Source organism: Tachypleus tridentatus, chromosome 12, assembly GCF_004210375.1.
Source record: "Tachypleus tridentatus isolate NWPU-2018 chromosome 12, ASM421037v1, whole genome shotgun sequence".
Classification (NCBI taxonomy): domain Eukaryota; kingdom Metazoa; phylum Arthropoda; class Merostomata; order Xiphosura; family Limulidae; genus Tachypleus; species Tachypleus tridentatus.
The window spans coordinates 91,604,609-91,624,589 of NC_134836.1; the positions used below are offsets into that span (position 1 = coordinate 91,604,609).

General features: G+C 34.3%; 1 protein-coding gene across 9 annotated transcripts in view; it reads right to left on the reverse strand.

Annotated features, from left to right (window-relative positions):
- Positions 1 to 19,981, reverse strand: part of LOC143233988 (uncharacterized) — an 86,228-nt gene that overhangs the window by 37,742 nt on the left and 28,505 nt on the right. For 2 of the 9 annotated variants that reach the window (XM_076470956.1, XM_076470957.1), the window contains exons 4-5: positions 15,537 to 15,593; positions 7,462 to 7,613 (exon numbers count right to left, since the gene is read on the reverse strand). In XM_076470956.1, coding sequence (XP_076327071.1) covers positions 7,579 to 7,613; positions 15,537 to 15,593 — 92 coding nt within the window. In that variant the 3' untranslated portion in view covers positions 7,462 to 7,578. Of the gene's footprint in view, positions 1 to 1,554; positions 4,012 to 4,136; positions 5,312 to 7,461; positions 7,614 to 13,613; positions 14,140 to 15,536; positions 15,594 to 19,981 lie in introns of those variants that run through there. The other 7 variants (XM_076470953.1, XM_076470960.1, XM_076470958.1 and 4 more) reach the window with 6 other exon arrangements.

Below are 19,981 nucleotides of genomic sequence, written 5' to 3' on the forward strand. Positions count from 1 at the left end.
ACTCTACTGGTACAATAACTTTGTTAAGAAATTCACTTTACAAATAAATTACGCAATTATTGTAACATTAGCCATTGAAACAACGTTCCCTTATTAAGTCGAACACTGACTTTCTGTTATCGTGATATACATATGCTGTTTGTTTGTTTGAAGTTAAGCACAAAGCTACACAAAGGGTTATCTGTGCTATGCCCACCACTGGTATCGAAACCCGGTTTCTAGCGTTGTAAGTCCATAAACTTATTATACAGAGCTTCGTTTGTTTTGAAAGCGATCAAATTTATGTCGATCTTTCTAGACACGTTAATTCTATCACGTGTTTGGAACCGCCAATATTTGTGAACGATCAGATGCGTCTCAAACATTCGTCAGAAGACCTAGAATAACTTAAACTAACGTATTCTGTCATTGTTCTGCAGTGCGCGTGAGTCAATTAAATGTCACAGGTACCATAATATAAGTAAAATAGGATACATGTGTGCATATCTTGTACAGGTACCGAATATTAGGTTTTAACAGCAAGTTTTAGTTACTTACTAATTGTATGTCTTTAGCTGGAAATACGACCTCGTATTGAACAGAGAAAATAGGATATTTCTAGTTTAAGGCCAGTTCATACTGAATAAACGAAGACTAAATATTTCCTAAATTTACTGTTCTCTCACTATAATCTCGTTTTATATCGATAAAACACAGCGTCTGTGAAAAAGAATCGATATATGCATGTCTCCAGAAAGTGCGTGCAACATAATTCCATTGCAAAGATAATTAAAATATGTTAAAGGTAGCCATTATACCCACAATATATTTATAATATTTCTTCCTAAAGAGCGAAATGATAACTATATCCTTGGTTTGGCCCTGATGCTTCCGAATTTGTTTTTCACTCTGGTGGATATAAATGTGATTTTATTCTCACTCACATGAAAGATTTTAAAACGATTTAGTAAAGAAAAAATTAAGGAAAGCTACACAACCATTTATTCAATGAAACAGTACGAGTGCAAACAAACATCCCAAGTTTGAAACCGCGTGGAAAGGGCACGTGATATTAAACGTCTTTAACTTTAACAATAACGTTATCTGAGAAAACAAACTGAATTTAAAATCTTAAAAAATTAGAATTTTGTGGAATTTTACTCAAGGAAAAAAAAACACGCTACACAAAGATCTATATGATTTTAGATTGGTAAGTCATTTTGACATGATTTTTTAATGTATTAAATTACGAAAAATAATTTTATCAATTTTGAATATCTTTCGACTCATCAGTTTAATTTAGCCCATGTCACAAAACTCTTAAATAACAGAAACAGGTAAAGCACTAGCTCTGAAATGTATAGCATTATTTACAAAAAACCCCATTTATTTGTAGCATTTATAGTCTCCACAAGATTTTTATGAAGTTAGGTTAAATAAACATCAGTTGAAGAAGCAGGTGAGGAAGCCGGTATGTAAACTACAAGACCCCTTGTAATTATGAATAGTTATCATCTGATACATGGGAAACAGATGCAAAATCATAAAGAAAGGAATATAAATGAGAGAAAAGTGGGTAGATGTGTGTGTGAGAGAGAATGAATAAACTGAGAGAGGCAAAGGAAGATGATAATGTGCTGCTATTAAGAAACAGAACCTATTTCTAAATCTATATGTTATTTATTACCAGTAATAAACATCAGTCGGTTATGTTTTTATTGGTATGAGTCAATTTCTGATGGCCCGGTATGGCCAAGCGCGTTAAAGCGTGCGACTCGTAATCTGAGGGTCGCGGGTTCGCATCCGCGTCGCGCCAAACATGCTCGCCCTCCCAGCCGTGGGGGCGTTATAATGTGACGGTCAATCCCACTATTCGTTGGTAAAAGAGTAGCCCAAGAGTTGGCGGTGGGTGGTGATGACTATCTGCCTTCCTCTAGCCTTACACTGCTAAATTAGGGACGGCTAGCACAGATAGCCCTCGAGTAGCTTTGTGCGAAATTCCAAAAACACACAAACAACAAACAATTTCTGATACGTATAAATACAACCTAAGTTACGTCGATAACGCAAGACGAGAAAACGAAGTGCGGAACTAATAAGTCATAACAAAGACTTAAATACGGCTTATAGTGGGCAGCTATTAAAGAAAATAATTTAGTAAATCGTTACAGATAAATACCGATTCTTAATTCGCTCTTTGTTGAAAATAATTGAACTTTATCACAACACTGAACTCATATTAGCGAATATTAGCGTCATAAACCTGGGAAAAGTGTGGTCGCTTTATGGCCAAGGTGATTGGTGAGCCCTAAGTTCTAGTCTTTATTACTGTTTATAAGATAAATGATGAATTAAGGATAAATCATACGTATATAATGAAGACCAAAGTTTTAGACGTAGTATCCTTTACGAAAGGTTACTTGGAAGGGTATTTATTCAGAATGCCATTATTATGTTGTATTTATTAGATTATCAGACTATGATTATCTGAATTGAGTATTTAACACTTTCCTAAATATCAGAATCATGGCTAATTTGAGTTAGAGTGTTGTTGGTTGTTTGTTTTTTTCTATTAGCTTGTTTGTATATTGAGTAATACGTAACTTTCATCAGACTAAAAGAAAAGGAATTATTTTCTTGTTTCCAATGAGCTCTCTGTGTAAAATTTATTTTTACATTCAACTTTGTGTTTTATTTTCACTCATATTTTGTATACATTTAACTAATGCGTAAACAAGAGGAAACAAAGAAATTAAATAACATTACTTCACCAATCATTCTAATTAGGTTTCGAAAATACACCTCACTCATTTTCTATGAATCGAAAATTCTCATTTTAACTGGTAACTGTAAACTCTAAAGTTCAAAACATGTAACTTAATGGTTTAATGATTAAACATATAGAATTCAATTCCCTTACTATGTTCTCGTACACGTGTCATTCACTATGAGCTCATAAAACATCCTTATGAAAATAACAACAAAATATTCAGAACCAAAGAAAATAAATAAACTGAACAGTGAGGGGGTGTTAGCTTTTCAACTTATTTCAGCTTCTACGTCACTGGAGTTAATGCAAATAATAGAAAGCAACGCTTGTGGTAGCAAAGAATGTGAGCTCTATAGAAAAAAGTGCACAAAAGAGATAACAGATAACACCACGAAGAACACGTGTTAAACAGGTTTGAAGTACACTTCTCACATATACCATTCTACCTTCCTGCTTATAAAGCAATTCTTTACAACTGAACAACGAAAAAGGCAACATAAACATATGCTCACCTATTTTAGGAATGAAAATACTCTTCTGAGAAGAACACTTGATTAATACGTAGTCTCATTACTAGTATTCACAACCAGCATGGATTTCAATGTTTTTTTGTTTGTTTTTTGAATTTCACGCAAAGCTTCACGAGGGCTATCTGCGCCCGTAATTTGGCAGTGTAAGGCTAGAGGGAAGGCAGCCTGTCATCACCACTCATCGCCAACTCTTGGGCTACTCTTTTACCAACGAATAGTGGGACTGACCGTCACATTATAACGTCCCCATTGCTGAAAGGACAAGCATGTTTGGTGCAACCAGGATTCGAACACGCGACCCTCAGATTACGAGTCTAGCGCCTTAACCCACCTGGCCATCACACAGTATTTAAGTGTGAAAAATGGCGGACTTAAATTCTCTTACACATTGACATCCCGGCCCAGTGGATGGTGATGATTAGCTGCTTTCTGACATCCCGGTCCGGTGGATGGTGATGATTAGCTGCTTTCTGACATCCCGGTCCGGTGGATGGTGATGATTAGCTGCTTTCTGACATCCCGGTCCGGTGGATGGTGATGATTAGCTGCTTTCTGACATCCCGGCCCGGTGGATGGTGATGATTAGCTGCTTTCTGACATCCCGGTCCGGTGGATGGTGATGATTAGCTGCTTTCTGACATCCCGGCCCGGTGGATGGTGATGATTAGCTGCTTTCTTTCTAGTCTTACACTGCAAAATTGGGGGCAACTTTCGCAGATAGCCCTCGTGTATCTTTGCGCGAAATTCAAAATAAATAAAAACCAAAATAACCCATAAAGAAGACTTCCAGAAAAAGTTGCTATAATTGAAACAAAAACAGATTTTTTTTTGTTATTTACGTACCTGTAAGATATTAAACAGTGATACATATAAATATTACTTTAATTATATTTGTTATTTCACACCATTGTGTAATGTAACAATATATTCAGTTACAATAACATTTACAACAAACTATATTTTTATGTTCACACATACATACATTATAACATGAACTATGTGCATATGAATTACAAATGAAAGTTCATACTAGTTTTCATCCATGTAACAGCTCTTATAATACAATAAATGCAGCTTTTTTATTATTTATTTTATGACATTCTACCTTCTCGTAATCATTTCAGATAATCTAGGACAATTCGCACTTCTCGTGCAAAAGCGTTTTTCTATGCCATTTGTGTGCTTTACACTGTAGCCTAAACGATATTTAATTTTAAGTAGAATATAAAGGAGAGGACAGAGACATATGATAAAAGACATATCAGAATCTCAGATAAAAGTAGGGACCAACTTTTATTAGAAAATTATCGTTTCGTTACGAATATGTTCATTTATATTCAAAAGACAATACGAAACTATGTTGAACATTCACATTGAATTAGATTATGTTTTTTACCTTCTTTTCTTCTGTTCACAAACATTCAGTTACTTACTATTCGTGTAAGAAGAATAAAAACTGAGTAACATGTGTTGCATATCGTTAAATTTTCGTTTATTTCATTGAATATCATCCTTCACAAATATCCAAAGTTACAGATTAGGCCTCAGTCACGGTGCGTTTCAAATAGCGAGGGTATGCTGACACCTAGCACAGAATTCTTCGAATCGAATCGACTTTCATTTTTACCTTAAATGTGTACCTACGTTTGGTGTGATTAAACATTCAATCCTGCAGGAACACAAGTTTGATGCGGTCCTTTTCCTTCTCCTGTGTTTAAGTACTGCAACCACGTGCTGCGTCTTGTGAGGAATTGTCAGTCCAAGAAATATTGGGATGAAAACGGAAGAAAGGGCATGACACCAAGTTTGGTTTTTACGTATGTGTCATGCTTGTAGACACTAAATATCTTAGGTAAACATTTAGATTATTAAATAGAGTACATGTAAGAGTACATATACATCTTTGTTTTGACTGAACTAACAAATCAGTGACGTCCTTCTGTCATAACTTTTATATTGAAGAAAGAAGCAGAAAAATGGAAACACAATAAAACACGTTCACACGTTCACAAGTCAAAGAAACACAACATATCTATAGAAAACACACAGATAATAAGTAGGGAATCATATATAAACAAACGCAAAATCAAAGAAGCCCTACTTATACAGCAATTACAACCAAAATTAAACCAATATAAAGGAGCACCTTTATACTTATACTAATTAATAATCTAACATCTAACTGCAACGCCCCCTACAATCCCGTACCTGTTTATACTCTCGCCCCTAAGTCATGTGTCCGGTAACGGTCAGTTGCAAACTCTCTCTTTGTTAACTTGAAGATGACCTAGAACGGTCGAAATGTGGTTGTCTTCCTTATTAGTAAAAGTGTTAATACTAAAGTCGAAACGTTGTTTACTACTTTATTAGTAAAAGTGTTAATGCCAAGGTCGAAACGTTCACTGCTTTATTAGTAAAAGTGTTAATACCCATACAAGCAATTCTGAAATACAGATCAGTAACAGAACATTTAAATTCGCTGCAAGTAATTAGTGTATTTTAACTGAAACGTATAATACTGAATCCCACATTCTGGTGTGAAAGTGTGAAAGTCCGTTAATTTAACAGTTACTATTACAGCTGCTGGTAACCTGTTATTCGGACAAATATTTTTTTACATTTGCAAATACTATTTATTTCACATTCACTAACCCAATATCACTTTTTTAAATCAGATGTAGATTTACATCATAAGAATGTGATTGTTAGACGAGATGAAATTCTAGAAATTTGAAACACTCCACTGTGAATGGTACAAAACACTCCACTGTGAATGGTACAAATATTTCAAACTTCCTAAATGATGTTACTCAACACTATAATTACAAAAACTTAAATGAGAGGCGTACCATGATGGAATACCCTCCTTCCTAATGTTCTACGGTTTCGAAGAAAAAAAATGTGTGTGTGTGTGTGTGTGTATTAAGTTCTGTTATTTTTATTGTTTTGTTCATTATTAGGGTTCAGATCTATATCTGCATTAGTGTTTTATTATTTTAATTGCAACGTAACCACTTAAGAATTTCTATCTGAGAAAAGTGAATTAAAAATACGGTGTGGGAGCCACGCAGGTGGTTTCTTAGTGCAAGAGAGAAGTGTTTCTCCTAAACACATGTTCATGAGCTTTACATTTCCCTGGAGTTTTGAAGGTACTTTTTTGGTGACAGACGGCTGACTTGTTAATTTCACGTCAGTTCAACAGCTAAGTAAACACTAACGCGTATCTATTAATTTCCTTCCCGTGCACCAAGCAGTGTTACATTTATTAATCTATATAATATATAAGTCTGACAAACCAATACCGATGTTAGTGCACTTAAGCACCGTATGGAAAGAGCGGAAATTGCTGCCTCACGAAAAGCTTTGCTACATGAACGCTTGTCAAAAATGTAACTTTCCCAACATCAGGACACGTGATATGGTCCATTCAATAGTTAAGTCACGACGGAATAATACATATAAAACTGTCCATGTGACTGGAAGTTATAATTAAAACAACTGGACCAAAATATATTTACGTTGTTTTTTAAAACAGATTTACTATACGCTTTCCTGCTAGATAAATACTGCTTATAGAAGAATTCCAAATTCAAATGGAATGCATATTCAAAACCCACTTGTGTATGAAACATCAAAAATTCATTATGAAAAACTGTGGTTACATTGAAATTAAAGTTATTAGTTTAGTAAGCTGGTAGTACTTTAATTTTTTACACAAGTGCTAATTGAAGAAAGAAATGTTACAATCACTTTTAATCAATAATTGAATTATAGATAGAAATAACATTCTAGCTTATAATAGGGATATAAATACTAGACAATATAATTAATCTTGTACGTTAGACAGTATTATGCAAGGATAAAGCATTTTATCATGTTCAAACCGTAACTTACAAAGGCCAAACCTGCTCAACATGTTTCGATGTGGTGTATTATAAGGTATCCGAAAACTCAGGAACCATATGCACTTCAACGGGTTTTATACGTTCTACATGCTATCTTTGAATTTCGAAACTAATTTGGATCATCAGCAGGATTAAGAATCACCTATGATTCCATGGTTTTCGGACATCCTGCACTATCATAGACTACGGTTACTGCATCATTCATTAGTGTAAGCTGCAGAATGCTTTTATTCATTTCTGTATCATATTATGTGTCTAAGATACCATACTTGCTTACATGTAAACGTGACTTTTGGTGCATCGTCTTTCACGTTCCATCGAGTCTAGGTTGTTTCTTGACCACCAAGTTACTTTATGACGTTATTTGACCTGACAGTTGAAATGATGGAGCTGCCTAAACCGGACTTGATTCACCGTGATTCGGCTTAGCTAGAAGAAGTAACCACATAGTTTGGATCACAAACCAAAAATAATAAATACATTTAATGTTTTAAGACTATTTATTACTCGTGTGTTCGAGGTAAAATAAAAAGTAAAATAACAATGTTAAGGCTTCCAGTAATTCTAAATCTCCCTCGTGCTATTATTAGCTCTTCTGTCAGTAAACATTGCGGATAGGAAAACCATTGCTCCGTATTTTAACACAGATATATTCGCGGTGCGTCCCTTGGTCACGTTAAAGCGTGCCAGTTGGATATAATGCAGACTTCGTGGAACTCATCCCAAGAGTGCATTTCCCCATATCTTATCGCCACTCAAATGCGATACAAGCTCCACCCTCGGACTACGAACATTAGGCAGCTTTGGGTTCTCATCTATTTAACAGTGGTGGTTCACATTAATCTTTCCTACTTTACATACCAATCAGGACATGGTTTATCAAGAATGTTTTGTTGTTCCACTCACAGATGTCGTAAAGAAAATAATATGTTTTCACATTAAAATTTCTTTTTTTCCTATAATTTAAATATTTCCCAATTCTTCAAGAAATGCCTAGAATATTATAACACGTGGCTGGAACTTCTTATTTCATTAAAATAACTTACTTGGCCCCACTTGTCCATGCCGGACCTAAAGGGTTCTGTCGGGAAAGCTTCATTTGTTTAGAAAATTCAAGTAGGAATAGGAGAGAGATGCCCGAGTTAGTTGTTACTCATTTGTAATTGAAGGACTAGAAGGAAAGCAATTAGTCAACATTATCCGTTGCTAACCCTTAGGCTCTTCTAATCAAGTACTTAGAGTTTATAATTGTTATTGCAATATACCAATGTTGCAAGGGAACGTAAACCATGGACCTTCGGCATCACAGCTCAACACACTACTCACTTGGCCATGATTGGACCGTCCAGAAAACAGGCTACACTTGTTTAAGCATGATTTACTACAAATAGTTTATATGTACAGACATTAGCTATTTAGATCTTGGATGGAATGGCCATTGTCATAGTAATATACGGAAATTACTCAAACAAACAAGGCAGCCAGCAGTGAATACGTTATGCCATGTCTGAAGTCTCTAGTTGAAAATTATACTATAACAGTCTGAAATCAAGACAGAAACAAATTCAGTCAAGAAGTTTCAGACCAGACGACTAATAAAAAGCAAGACAACAATTACACATTATTAAGTAGACATAGGTGTTGTACGTCTGATAAAACCACCACTGTGCACGCTTCTATGCGCCTTCACTATGTTTGCAAGCAGCGATATAGACTAGATGCTGAATGTTAGGATAATACAATTGTCTGAGAATAATTGGTCATTTAAGTCGGGATTTTCAGAAAGAAGGAAGAAAGGTGAATATGTCTTTCATTACCATGCACAGATGAATATCTGGATTCACTGAAACGAAGCTATTGATTCATTCAACATATGGATTCAGACTTCTGTGTACTGGCTAGTTGGACTGGATGATAAAATAGGCCTAAATTTTATGTAATATCTTTGTTTATGCAATTTGCGTACCATTTTCAAGAGGCTGGTGGAGATTACACTTAGAAGACTGCAACAGGAGAGATGTCTGATGTTTTATTAATAACATACTAGTCTTTGATCATACGTTTCAGGCCGCTGCTATGATCCGAATAATATTCCACTGCAACAAAGTTAAATGATTAAAACTGAAGCCATGACTGTGTGTATTAATGTACACAAAGATTGTGTTTCTTACATACCCACTGAGCAGAGATAGTGTATCCACTAATCCTTCAAAGTTCAGAATAATAGGTCAAGGATTAGTGCACATAAATGAGGTTTCTCACACAATAATTAAACGTGAATAGTGTGTCCACTAATCCCTCAAAGCTTAGAGTAAGTGGTTAAGGATTAGTACAAATATATTGGTACACACTCATTGAGCAGGAATAATGTGTCCACTAATCCCTCAAAGCTTACAATTAGTGACTAAGGATTGGTTTCAGTCCAAGGTTTCTAGGTTTCACATTGTAATGTTGAGGAGGGTTTATGGTTAACATTGTAGAACCACTGTCTGCAATGAGATTGGGCTGTTTTGTTTTAGGTACGGGATGGTATTAATCATGTATGAGAGTCATATGTTAACTGCTTCTGCATGGTGACACTTTATGATAAAAAAAGTTTCTTGTAACTGTAGTAACCAACTGTGAGATGTTACTGCAAAGACTTAAGGTAGGAATTTCACCATTCAGACAGACCATATACAATATAAATGGGTGGTAAATATTACAAATTCCCAAAGGATAATTACGTGTAATAAAGTGATACTCAAAGAGTATGGCTTCATTGTAAAATGCTACCTTGGTCAACAGCGTGAAATGTTGAGAGATTACATTAATTTGTCGAATGTTCAGACCTTAGACACCACCCAGCAGCCAAAGCCATTGCAATGGCCCATGCGAGTGATACTAATTCTGCATTAAGATGGACACCACACGTGACCAGACAGGAGCTTCAAAATGAGCATCTAAAGAATCCATACATAGCTTTGGGGATCACTTTGCATTCCTATCACAAACTGCATATCTGAGACTGAAGTGTGTAATATCTGAAACCTACATAGTCAGTTACGAGTGTAGAAAGAGGTTTTACTTTGATCATAAACAACCACGCCATGGTACCCAACTTGTGATACATTTAGTTTATCCCAGATCTCGAAGGCAAGGAATAATTAGAATTTTACAAAGTGACAGAAGTGAAGGTTCCGAGATGAGTTTTGCACTGTTTCAAATATGCGTAAGTGGTGTTTCGGCGAATATTTCTATAAATATGCTGTGCAAGGGTTTAAGAACTTTACCACATTGACCACCTAGAGGAGAAAAAAATCAACCCTCTAGGAAAATTTTCGCAAAAAGTTATAGATTCTTCCGCCCGAGACACTTTTATAGACATAACTGGTTCCCTGCTTAAAATTAAAGGAAAGTAATCATTACCTAATTGTCATTATTATTTGGTTCACCAGGTGAGGAGAACCTGATCCTGATTTGTATGTGACAGATTGTCAATATTCAATATAAATTAGTATGTAACTAGTATTTAAGCTGGCTTCCTGATCTGAGTAGACTTCTCTAGGTGTTACATGTGATGAAAATGCACACTTCACTTGATCTAACTAGACTTCTCTAAGTGTTACATGTGATGAAAATGCACACTTCACTTGACCTAACTAGACTTCTCTAAGTGTTACATGTGATGAAAATGCTCACTTCACTTGATCTAACTAGACTTCTCTAAGTGTTACATGTGATGAAAATGCTCACTTCACTTGACCTAACTAGACTTCTCTAAGTGTTACATGTGATGAAAATGCTCACTTCACTTGATCTAACTAGACTTCTCTAAGTGTTACATGTGATGAAAATGCTCACTTCACTTGATCTAACTAGACTTCTCTAAGTGTTACATGTGATGAAAATGCTCACTTCACTTGATCTAACTAGACTTCTCTAAGTGTTACATGTGATGAAAATGCTCACTTCACTTGATCTAACTAGACTTCCCTAAGTGTTACATGTGATGAAAATGCTCACTTCAGCATATTATCCTCAATTCCACTAGCTTGACTGAATGGGTGATATAGTCTGTTAAGCAGAAGCTTCCTAAATTTGTGAACCCAAACTGCTTAGGACGAGCGCCTACTATACTTCATATGTAGTCGTCAACTGGGTGCTCTCCGGATTTCTTGATGTTCAAACTAGAACTATAGCTTCAGTCGATTCGGTATAAATGGCCTTTCTTTCAAAGCCACAGTGGTCATGGAAATATGTGAAATGGTTGTTCTTTAGTAGTTGTGTAACATGAATGTAAACATCAGTGAATCGGTGAACTGTTAATGTACCAAAATATATTGTTAACTAGATGGAAGTTTAAGATTAAAATTTTGGCATTGCTTTAATATGTGTCTACAGTGCAAAAGAATTTCAGTTCTGTTTGGACTACTTCTTATCTTGTTTGTCTGGACTAATCCTTATCTTGTTTGTTAATACTTCAGTAATGGAATTTATGATTTAGTTTGTTATGAATTTATCGTAAAGCCATTTCTAATTTAACAGTGATAAACTAGTTAGTGAACGCCATTCACGGAAATATCTTAAGATATTCTTTTACCAAAGAATAGGAGGATGAAGCGCCACATAATAATGCACCCGCGGCTAAAATGGCGAGCACTTTCGGTGGCAGGGTTCAAACCCGGGACACTTAGAATGCGAGCCAAGCGCCCTAACAACGAGGCCAAGCTAGAGATGATTTATGAAATAAAACAGTTGAATAGTGGAGTTAAACACGTCACAAAGTTTTAGGTTTACAGAAGTAAATGAATACATTGACGAGGATGTCGAGAGCACCGTGTCATATAAACTTGACTACGATGATGAAGAGGCCCGTCATGGCCGGTTGGTTCGGGTGCTCGACTCGTAATCTGAGGGTCGCGGGTTCGAATTCCAGTCACACCGAATGTTCTCGCTCTTTCAGTTGTGGGAGCGTTATAATGTGACGGTCAATATCACTATTCGTTGGTAAAAGAGCAGCTCAAGAGCTGGCAGTAGGTGGTGACGATTAGCTGCCTTCTAGACTTATATTGCTAAATCATAGACGGCTATCGCAGATAGCCCTCGTATAGCTTTACACGAAATTCATAAACAAACAAACAGGACGATGAAGAGAAAGAAAGTGGAAGCACGCACCTGATTGTTCGGTTAGTATTAAAACAAGGAAAAACCACCAGCAGAGGAGACGCCAGTCTGCTTTGATGCCAACATTTGTTTTTATTATATCCTACTGGGATTAACTGCTCGATAAGCTGTTATAATAATAAGTTGCCTTAAAAACCAGTCACTCAAAAGATATGAAATTCCTCGATTTCTGAGCAGTCAAACCATTCAAGTATTATAGAGGTTAGACAGATGGTTTAAAGATCGACAGTTTAAAAGGAATTATGACGTTTACTCTGAGCTCTAATAAAACGTTTGTAGTATAGTTATGTGTGTGGAGCAGACGATGGAAAACTCACTAAATACGTAGTTAGGGCAGAAAAAAACTGCCAGATAACATCTCTTAGAAGCTCTTACAAACCGTATTCCAAAACAACTTTGCATTTCCTGTGTTCCTAGCACACAGGTACAGTGTACTTGTGAAAAATATTGGTGAAAGCTATTTCACTGGTAGATAAATCCGAAAGAAACTCGCAGTTTCTCGCATACTTTGAGTCATGTTATATTGTCTCACTTCGCGAGGCTCACGTGGCATGAAAAGATGACAAGAATGGTGTAAATCAGGTTAAACATGAATAACTTTGTTAGATTTTCTTGCAAGATTTATTTTGCTTTTTGTGTGTTATTTTAATAACTTATAGACGATAGTTCTAATAAAAGACACGTGGTTGTTCGTGCTAAGTGCTGTGTTGGGGCAGTGAAAGTAATTTTACTATCGTCTTTTGGGAACTAATATGTTAAACTGAATGTATCTTGTAGTTTATAACACTGAGTGATATCCCTTATTTTCATAATATCATTCGATTTAAAATGACCTAATCCTGTAGGTGGTGCTCGAAAGAAAGCTTGTTTTGCATACTTTGGAGTGCACACGAAGATAAAAGTGCTGAGCTGATTTGCCATGGAAATCAAGCTAGCTGTGCATAACGGTGATATCACGTACTGCAAGTATGCATTAGTTAATATGTGGCATGAGGATGTATATATATATGTATGTTTTATGTTATATATGTGTGTGTGAAACTGATTGTGTATGATTAATCACGTGTATTGATATAATATATCCCCATTTGGATCAGAGCGCACCTGCATGCATATCAAATTTCAAAATTGAAATAAATGTAACTATTTTAACCATATTTCAACAGTTGTTAACTCAAAATATATTTTATATTTTATAGTAGGTCATTGCGAAATATTCATTTAAAGTGATTTGCAATAAGAACGAAAAATAATTTTCTGTTTTTATTTTTTTGCAGTTCCTTGAAGTATTACTTGTACAACAAATTTATCATTTTTCTTATAATGTTTAAGCCTTGGTATCCAGGCACAGTTGGATGAACTGGGTTTGTCCTTGGATGACATTGCTGTATCCACTGGTCAGCCCATCCCACCATGGATTATTACCATCCCTAAACATGACCTTTCTTTGAATCAACTGAGGAAAGCAAATACTCCCGATTTGGAGTGCCATCTTTTATTTGGTGATCATATTTTGAGCCATCCTGCCACTCCCATTTATTTGGATGGTTCGAAATCAGGTAACTCTGCTATGGTTTGTTGTGGTTCGGTAATTGCTCACAGAATCTACTCTATAGTTTCTGTAAGTTTAAGTTGAAACTATCTTCCCTTAAAAATGATCATGTCTTGTTTTTCACAATCTTTTCCTTCTTTCTTAGTAGGATTACAAATAAAATTCCTGGTAGCCATCTTTTCTTTGTGATGTCACAACACGTGATTTGAAGAATAAATTCAGCTTTGAAAATAGAGACTATGATTGAAAAGAAGTATGGACTAAGTCAGTATATAGTTAATAAACCAATTTGAGAAGTAACTTATGAATTCTTAAGAAAATGGAGCTCCTATATGGATTGAACTAAAGATTCAAATTAAAAAGTTTTAGTTATTGGAAACAAACCATAGATACTGGTATTTTTACAGTTGTTCTTTCCATTCGTGAAAATGTTTTCATTTTACATTAATTGTGTTTATAAGCTACCTTATTTATTGAATATGATTGTTAAAATTTATTGCAATGATAAACAATAGAAACAAATAAATTCACTTATTCTTCATTGGAAAAAAATGATTTTTTACCAAGAATATTGTTGACAAAAGTTACAAACCTAGTCTGGTAAATGTAAGAGTAACACCATTTTCAAAGACGAAATCCTAGATTTCTAATATATCTCTGTTAGTGTTTGCAATGTTTTTTTATGATTTATAGTGTTATCTACTTCAGTTGGAAAAAATAACACCTCAAAACAAATATGTTAATTCATACCAATCAAATCAAACTTACTGGATATATAACATGGAACCTTCTGCTTAACGTTAAAAAACCTGAATTCTAAATGAAAATATTTTTAGAATTGTCTGTCACATCAAAGGTTTTGAGCTTGATGGACGTTTAAATGAAAATTACTTTTTTTTAAAGCAGACTGTATTATTTAGTAAGTTCGTACGTAATTTCATGCAATCTATTTAGCTGTTTTTACTGTGAGAAGGATAGAAATGAGGAGGTGTAAGTGAAATCTTTCAATATGGTAGCACAACATGAATTGTGTTGTGATGTGATTAAGGAATTTAACTTGGAATGATTTCTTAATGAAAGTAAAACACAGAGCTGCTTCACAATCTACACCACAGCAGAGAAAAAAGCATGATGGACCTATTATTTTAACTGGTGTTGATAATGAATAGATACTTTATTAGTAAGACAGCTGGAATATTTGACTTTAAAGATGAAATAAAACATATTATACCTCAATTTTTTCTGGTAGTTTTGATTTAGAAATACATTCGTTTAGCATGAACGACAGATTTAAAAGCAATGCTATCACAACTATAAAAACAACAACAAATTGAAAATAATAATATATCATAGGATAATGGTATTTCAAAACTTAGAAAACATTTTTTTTTTATGTAGTTTACTAGTATTACATGTACTGTGTTTGGATTTATTTTCATACATTCAGAATTTTGTTTCATAAGTGGTACACCTAATTTCGATTCAAATAATATTAAAGAAAATATTAATATTATTGACTTAATTCGTGTGAACATTAATATGCAAAAAAAGAGATAGAATGAAGAAGTATTTTTAATATGATCATAGTGAATTATTCTCGACGTAAATTAATACAAATGCCATTTGTTACTTACCACGATAACACTTTTTCCTTTTCCGCAAATGTTTTTGTCGTGCTGACCAAGCGAAAGCTGGAAAAAATGTAACCAGTTATTAATTTTACAACAATTAATTACACTATAAAAACCATTACATCTATTAAGATTATGAAACATCGTGAATTACATGCGCGAAACTCCAAAAAGACAGTTACAGCAAAAAGACTGTTGGTACTCTGCACTAGAGAAAGTTAAAACTCACTATTCGATTAGAGTAGCTCAATAATTACTAGTGGATGAAAATGCACAGTTACCTTCCCTCAAATCTATTACTCAAAGCCCCAAAACCCGGCATGGCGAGATGGTTAAGGGGCTCGACTAGTAACCTGATGGTCGCGGGTACGAATTCCCGTCGTACCAAACATGCTCGCCCTTTCAGCCGTAGGGGGTGTTATAAAATGACGGTCAATCCCACTATTCGTTGTTAAAAGAGTAGTCCAAGAGTTGACAGTGGGTGGTGATGACTATCTGCCTTCTCTTTAATCTTATGCTGCAAAATTAGGGACGGCTAGCGCAGATAGCCCTCCTGTAGCTTTGCACGAAATTCAAAATGAAACCAAACCAAAGTCACAAAGTGACTCAGCGGCAAATCCGAAGCTTTACGACGCTAAAAATCGGATTTCCATATCCGTAGTGGTGAACAAAGCACAGAGAGGCCACTGTGTAGCTTTGCGCTTAACAACGATCAAATCAGATCACCTGAAAAAAGGAACAGTTATAGTCAGATAGCCGCGACCTAGTTTTGCGCGAAAATCTTTAAACCAACATGTCCATTTTTCAAATAAATTATTTCACGATTGAAAGTTCTAAGGATTTATTTAATCTAGTTAAAGAGCCCGGCATGGCCAAGTGTGTTAAGGCATTTTACTCGTAATCCGAGGGTCGCAAGGTTCGAATCCCGGTCGCACCAAACATGCTCGCCCTTTCAGCCGTGGGGTGGGGTTATAATGTTACGGTCAATCCCACTATTCGTTGATAAAAGAGTAGCCCAAGAGTTGGCGGTGGGTGGTGATGACTAGTTGACTTCCTTCTAGTCTTACACTGCTAAATTAGGGACGGCTAGCGCAGATTGCCCTCGAGTAGCTTTGCGCGAAATTCAAAACAAACAAACAGTAATCTAGTTAAAACTCAATAACAATAGAGATTTTTCTTTCAGACGTTGATATTAAAACAAACAAACGAGCAATCTGATGTTAAGTTGAATGAACAAAATGTTATTTAAGCAATACTGTGGACTAAGATATGAATTGAAAAGTTAGTTTTGATTACTTAGTTTTTGCAACATTTCAAGAACTACAGAAGATGAATAACAATAAAAGTCTGCCAGCAGGTCAAAGGTTCGCTTATGGAATTGAAAACCTATAAACGTCCAAGGTTCGATTCCCCATGATAACCTTTCCCTAACACAAAAAAAACAACAAAAAATCTCGTAAAAATACATGTAGTGGTGTGATCTAAAAACTTCTAAAATGGGATCTCTGAAACATTAATACAAACAAAGTAAAATACATGTGCACTTTTTTCTTTTCGGAATCAAGAGAAAAATATTCAGTTTTGTACTTTATTCCAATATATTGTTAGTACTTTTCAGTCAACTCTGGAATAAGTTGAAAACAGATAAATTTGATTAAACTTTCCTGCTAACAAACAAACAGATTATTTTGTTGCTGTTTTCAGTCGTGATATAAATTACAGTTTAATTAAAATTGATATTCTCTAATGGTCTTTACATATGTGTGAGTTTACTATCAATTCCGAGTGGTAATGAATAACATTATTCTGAGCTTTTGGAGTTGAAAAGCTTCATCAGAGAATGGAGAGAAGTTAAAACAGGAAATTAAACTCTGCGCGTGAAACTTTATTCATTGATACGGACTTGATATATTTGGCTAATTCTTTAGTTCCTCCTTTTAAACACTCAAAAGATCTTCTGAGAAAATTATATTCTCCACTTTCAAAACGTTTCGCTCACAAACGCGTTACAAAACTGGAAAAATAAATGAATGTTACATACAAAACCGTCTAATACATTTGCTTTAAAGTGGATAGCAGCAGATTTTTTTTTCACGTTCCTATTAAATACAACATTCTACTTTATCCAACGTTCGTTTCTCCGATTTTTTTATTTTTTTTTGCATTTTGAAATATCAGTTATTTGCATATATATAAACACATCACTTAAGTATAAGGATGATTATTGCTTTAGTTATTCAGTTTACCAGCATGTGGTATTACCTTGGCTCTTAACTATTTATTACTTTGCATATGTGTAGCTGCCTGGTGAGCCCAAGTCTCCTGTTTTCAGCTTTTAAACATTAAACTTGGGCGTTATCTATTCGGTGCTTCGTATAACACGAAAGAATATTTTAGTTCTTTCTCTAATGTTAAACTTTTCAAAGAATTAATCCCTATGAAAAATCCGGCGAGCCCATAAACACAGAAATTGTATCATATTTGCATATATATTTCATGCACAAGAAATCTTTCGTTTATTTATTGTTTTGATAAGCAGAGAAAGTAAAGATGAGATGAATGTCCTCATAATGATCAGGGTAGATATCAATACTGCATACATAAATATAAGAACAGCTTTATATTCCACTAATCTGAATCTGTGCTTTAAGTAAGTTTATTTAGATTATTGTGTTTAATTGTTAACAGCATTATAGTTTACATCATAAATCGTGAGAATAAATACATCATTTTCAACACAAAATGATCGTTGGAAGGGTGAAAGAATTTCTTCTTAAAAACAACTATTAAACGTTAAAACTTATTTCTATCTAAGTATGTAAATACAATGTTTATCTTTTATAGTTATGCAAACAATAGAATAAATTACAATATTCTCTGTCCGCCATAGATATGTGTTAACATAGATAACTATTTGATATTACAGTATTCGCTAAAACTTTTGTGCATGTTAACCCTGACGAAGCCGCACAGTCAAATGTATATATATGGAATATAAAGGTCTTTTTTCAACGTTTTATGAAAATGTGTAAATCCCTCCAGTATGCACTACAGATTTTGAAATAGAACAAAAACATACTTTTAGACATAGAAATATCTGTGTAAAATTGAAAACATTTACTAAGTAAAGCTAAATTGAACTGAAATAGCGACATTAAGATAACAAAAGTACGTTGAGATCTCTTTCCTTATATTACAGAAATTATTGTTTTAATTTTTTCGGTATCGAACCCCATATTTTAGGTTATAAACCATCATGTTTAGTTGAGCCACTGAGAGAACTTGCATTAATAATAATAGACTAATGTGAAGTTTTGAACGCTGCATAACGAACCTATAAAGAAAAAAACAATAATAGTTTTACGATTTTCGACATCATTGTTTGATGCGCTGACTATTTATTTTAATATTCTAGAAGTTCCAAATATTTCTGAGTATATCTTGTAATCTTCATAAGCTATATTAGTGTTAAAGTATGAAGTGTTAAAATGTTTGTAATTTAGAGGATATATTTACTATAAGAACCTCTTCAAAGTTTACGGTAAGCTCTAACTTTAATTTCTGTACTTTTTGTTTATTATCGAGTTGATCCTGTAACCATTCTAGCTTTCCTAATTCATTCAAGTATAAAGATATTTCAATTCTGAATCCCTTGTGAACGTTAACTCTGTTCAGTGTGAGACAATACCTCACGTATAAGAAGACACGAGATAATAGGAGAGTATTGACAATTGTTTTTATCCATTGTTTTCATAACTGACGTGATTCGTCCTTCATTTAACAATAATTACCACATAACAATGTTTCTCATTTTTTACACATGTCAACTACAATAAAAAACTCAGTAAACCTTTATAGCAAAACTTTTATTGTGAAAAACCTCAGTTCAGTAATTATAATTGAATTTGTATCACGACTCTATTAAATGTATCTTTTGTCACATTAAATATATGATTCTGTTTTGTTACAGATATGTAATAATTGTTATATTGAAACAAAATATACTTCTATTAATCAGTAATCACTGTTCGTATGGTAAAAGTACATTGCAAGCTTTGAAACGTTCAGCTTTCCACTAAAACACACTGTAAATGAGCACGTGTACTCCCAACCTGTATTGTGCAAGTTGTTTTGTTTTTTCTATTATTATATATGGATTAGTAAGTTTTCAGTTTAGCAAGTTATTGTCTGCTTTAAGAAAAGGATTATTTTGTTTTTTAGAAATTATTAGAACAATGATCACATATTACAGACTTAAGTTTTGATTAAACTAAAACTTTCCTGCTTTAACTATTTAAAAAAAAAAAACTTACAAACTTTGGGTTAATGTGTTGTTAATTACTTTCACGTTGTATTAGTTATAAGTTCATTTTTATTAAGGATAAGTGATTACATGAGAGACCCCTTACAAAAATTACAATATGCTGTTAATTTGTGATGTGATTTGT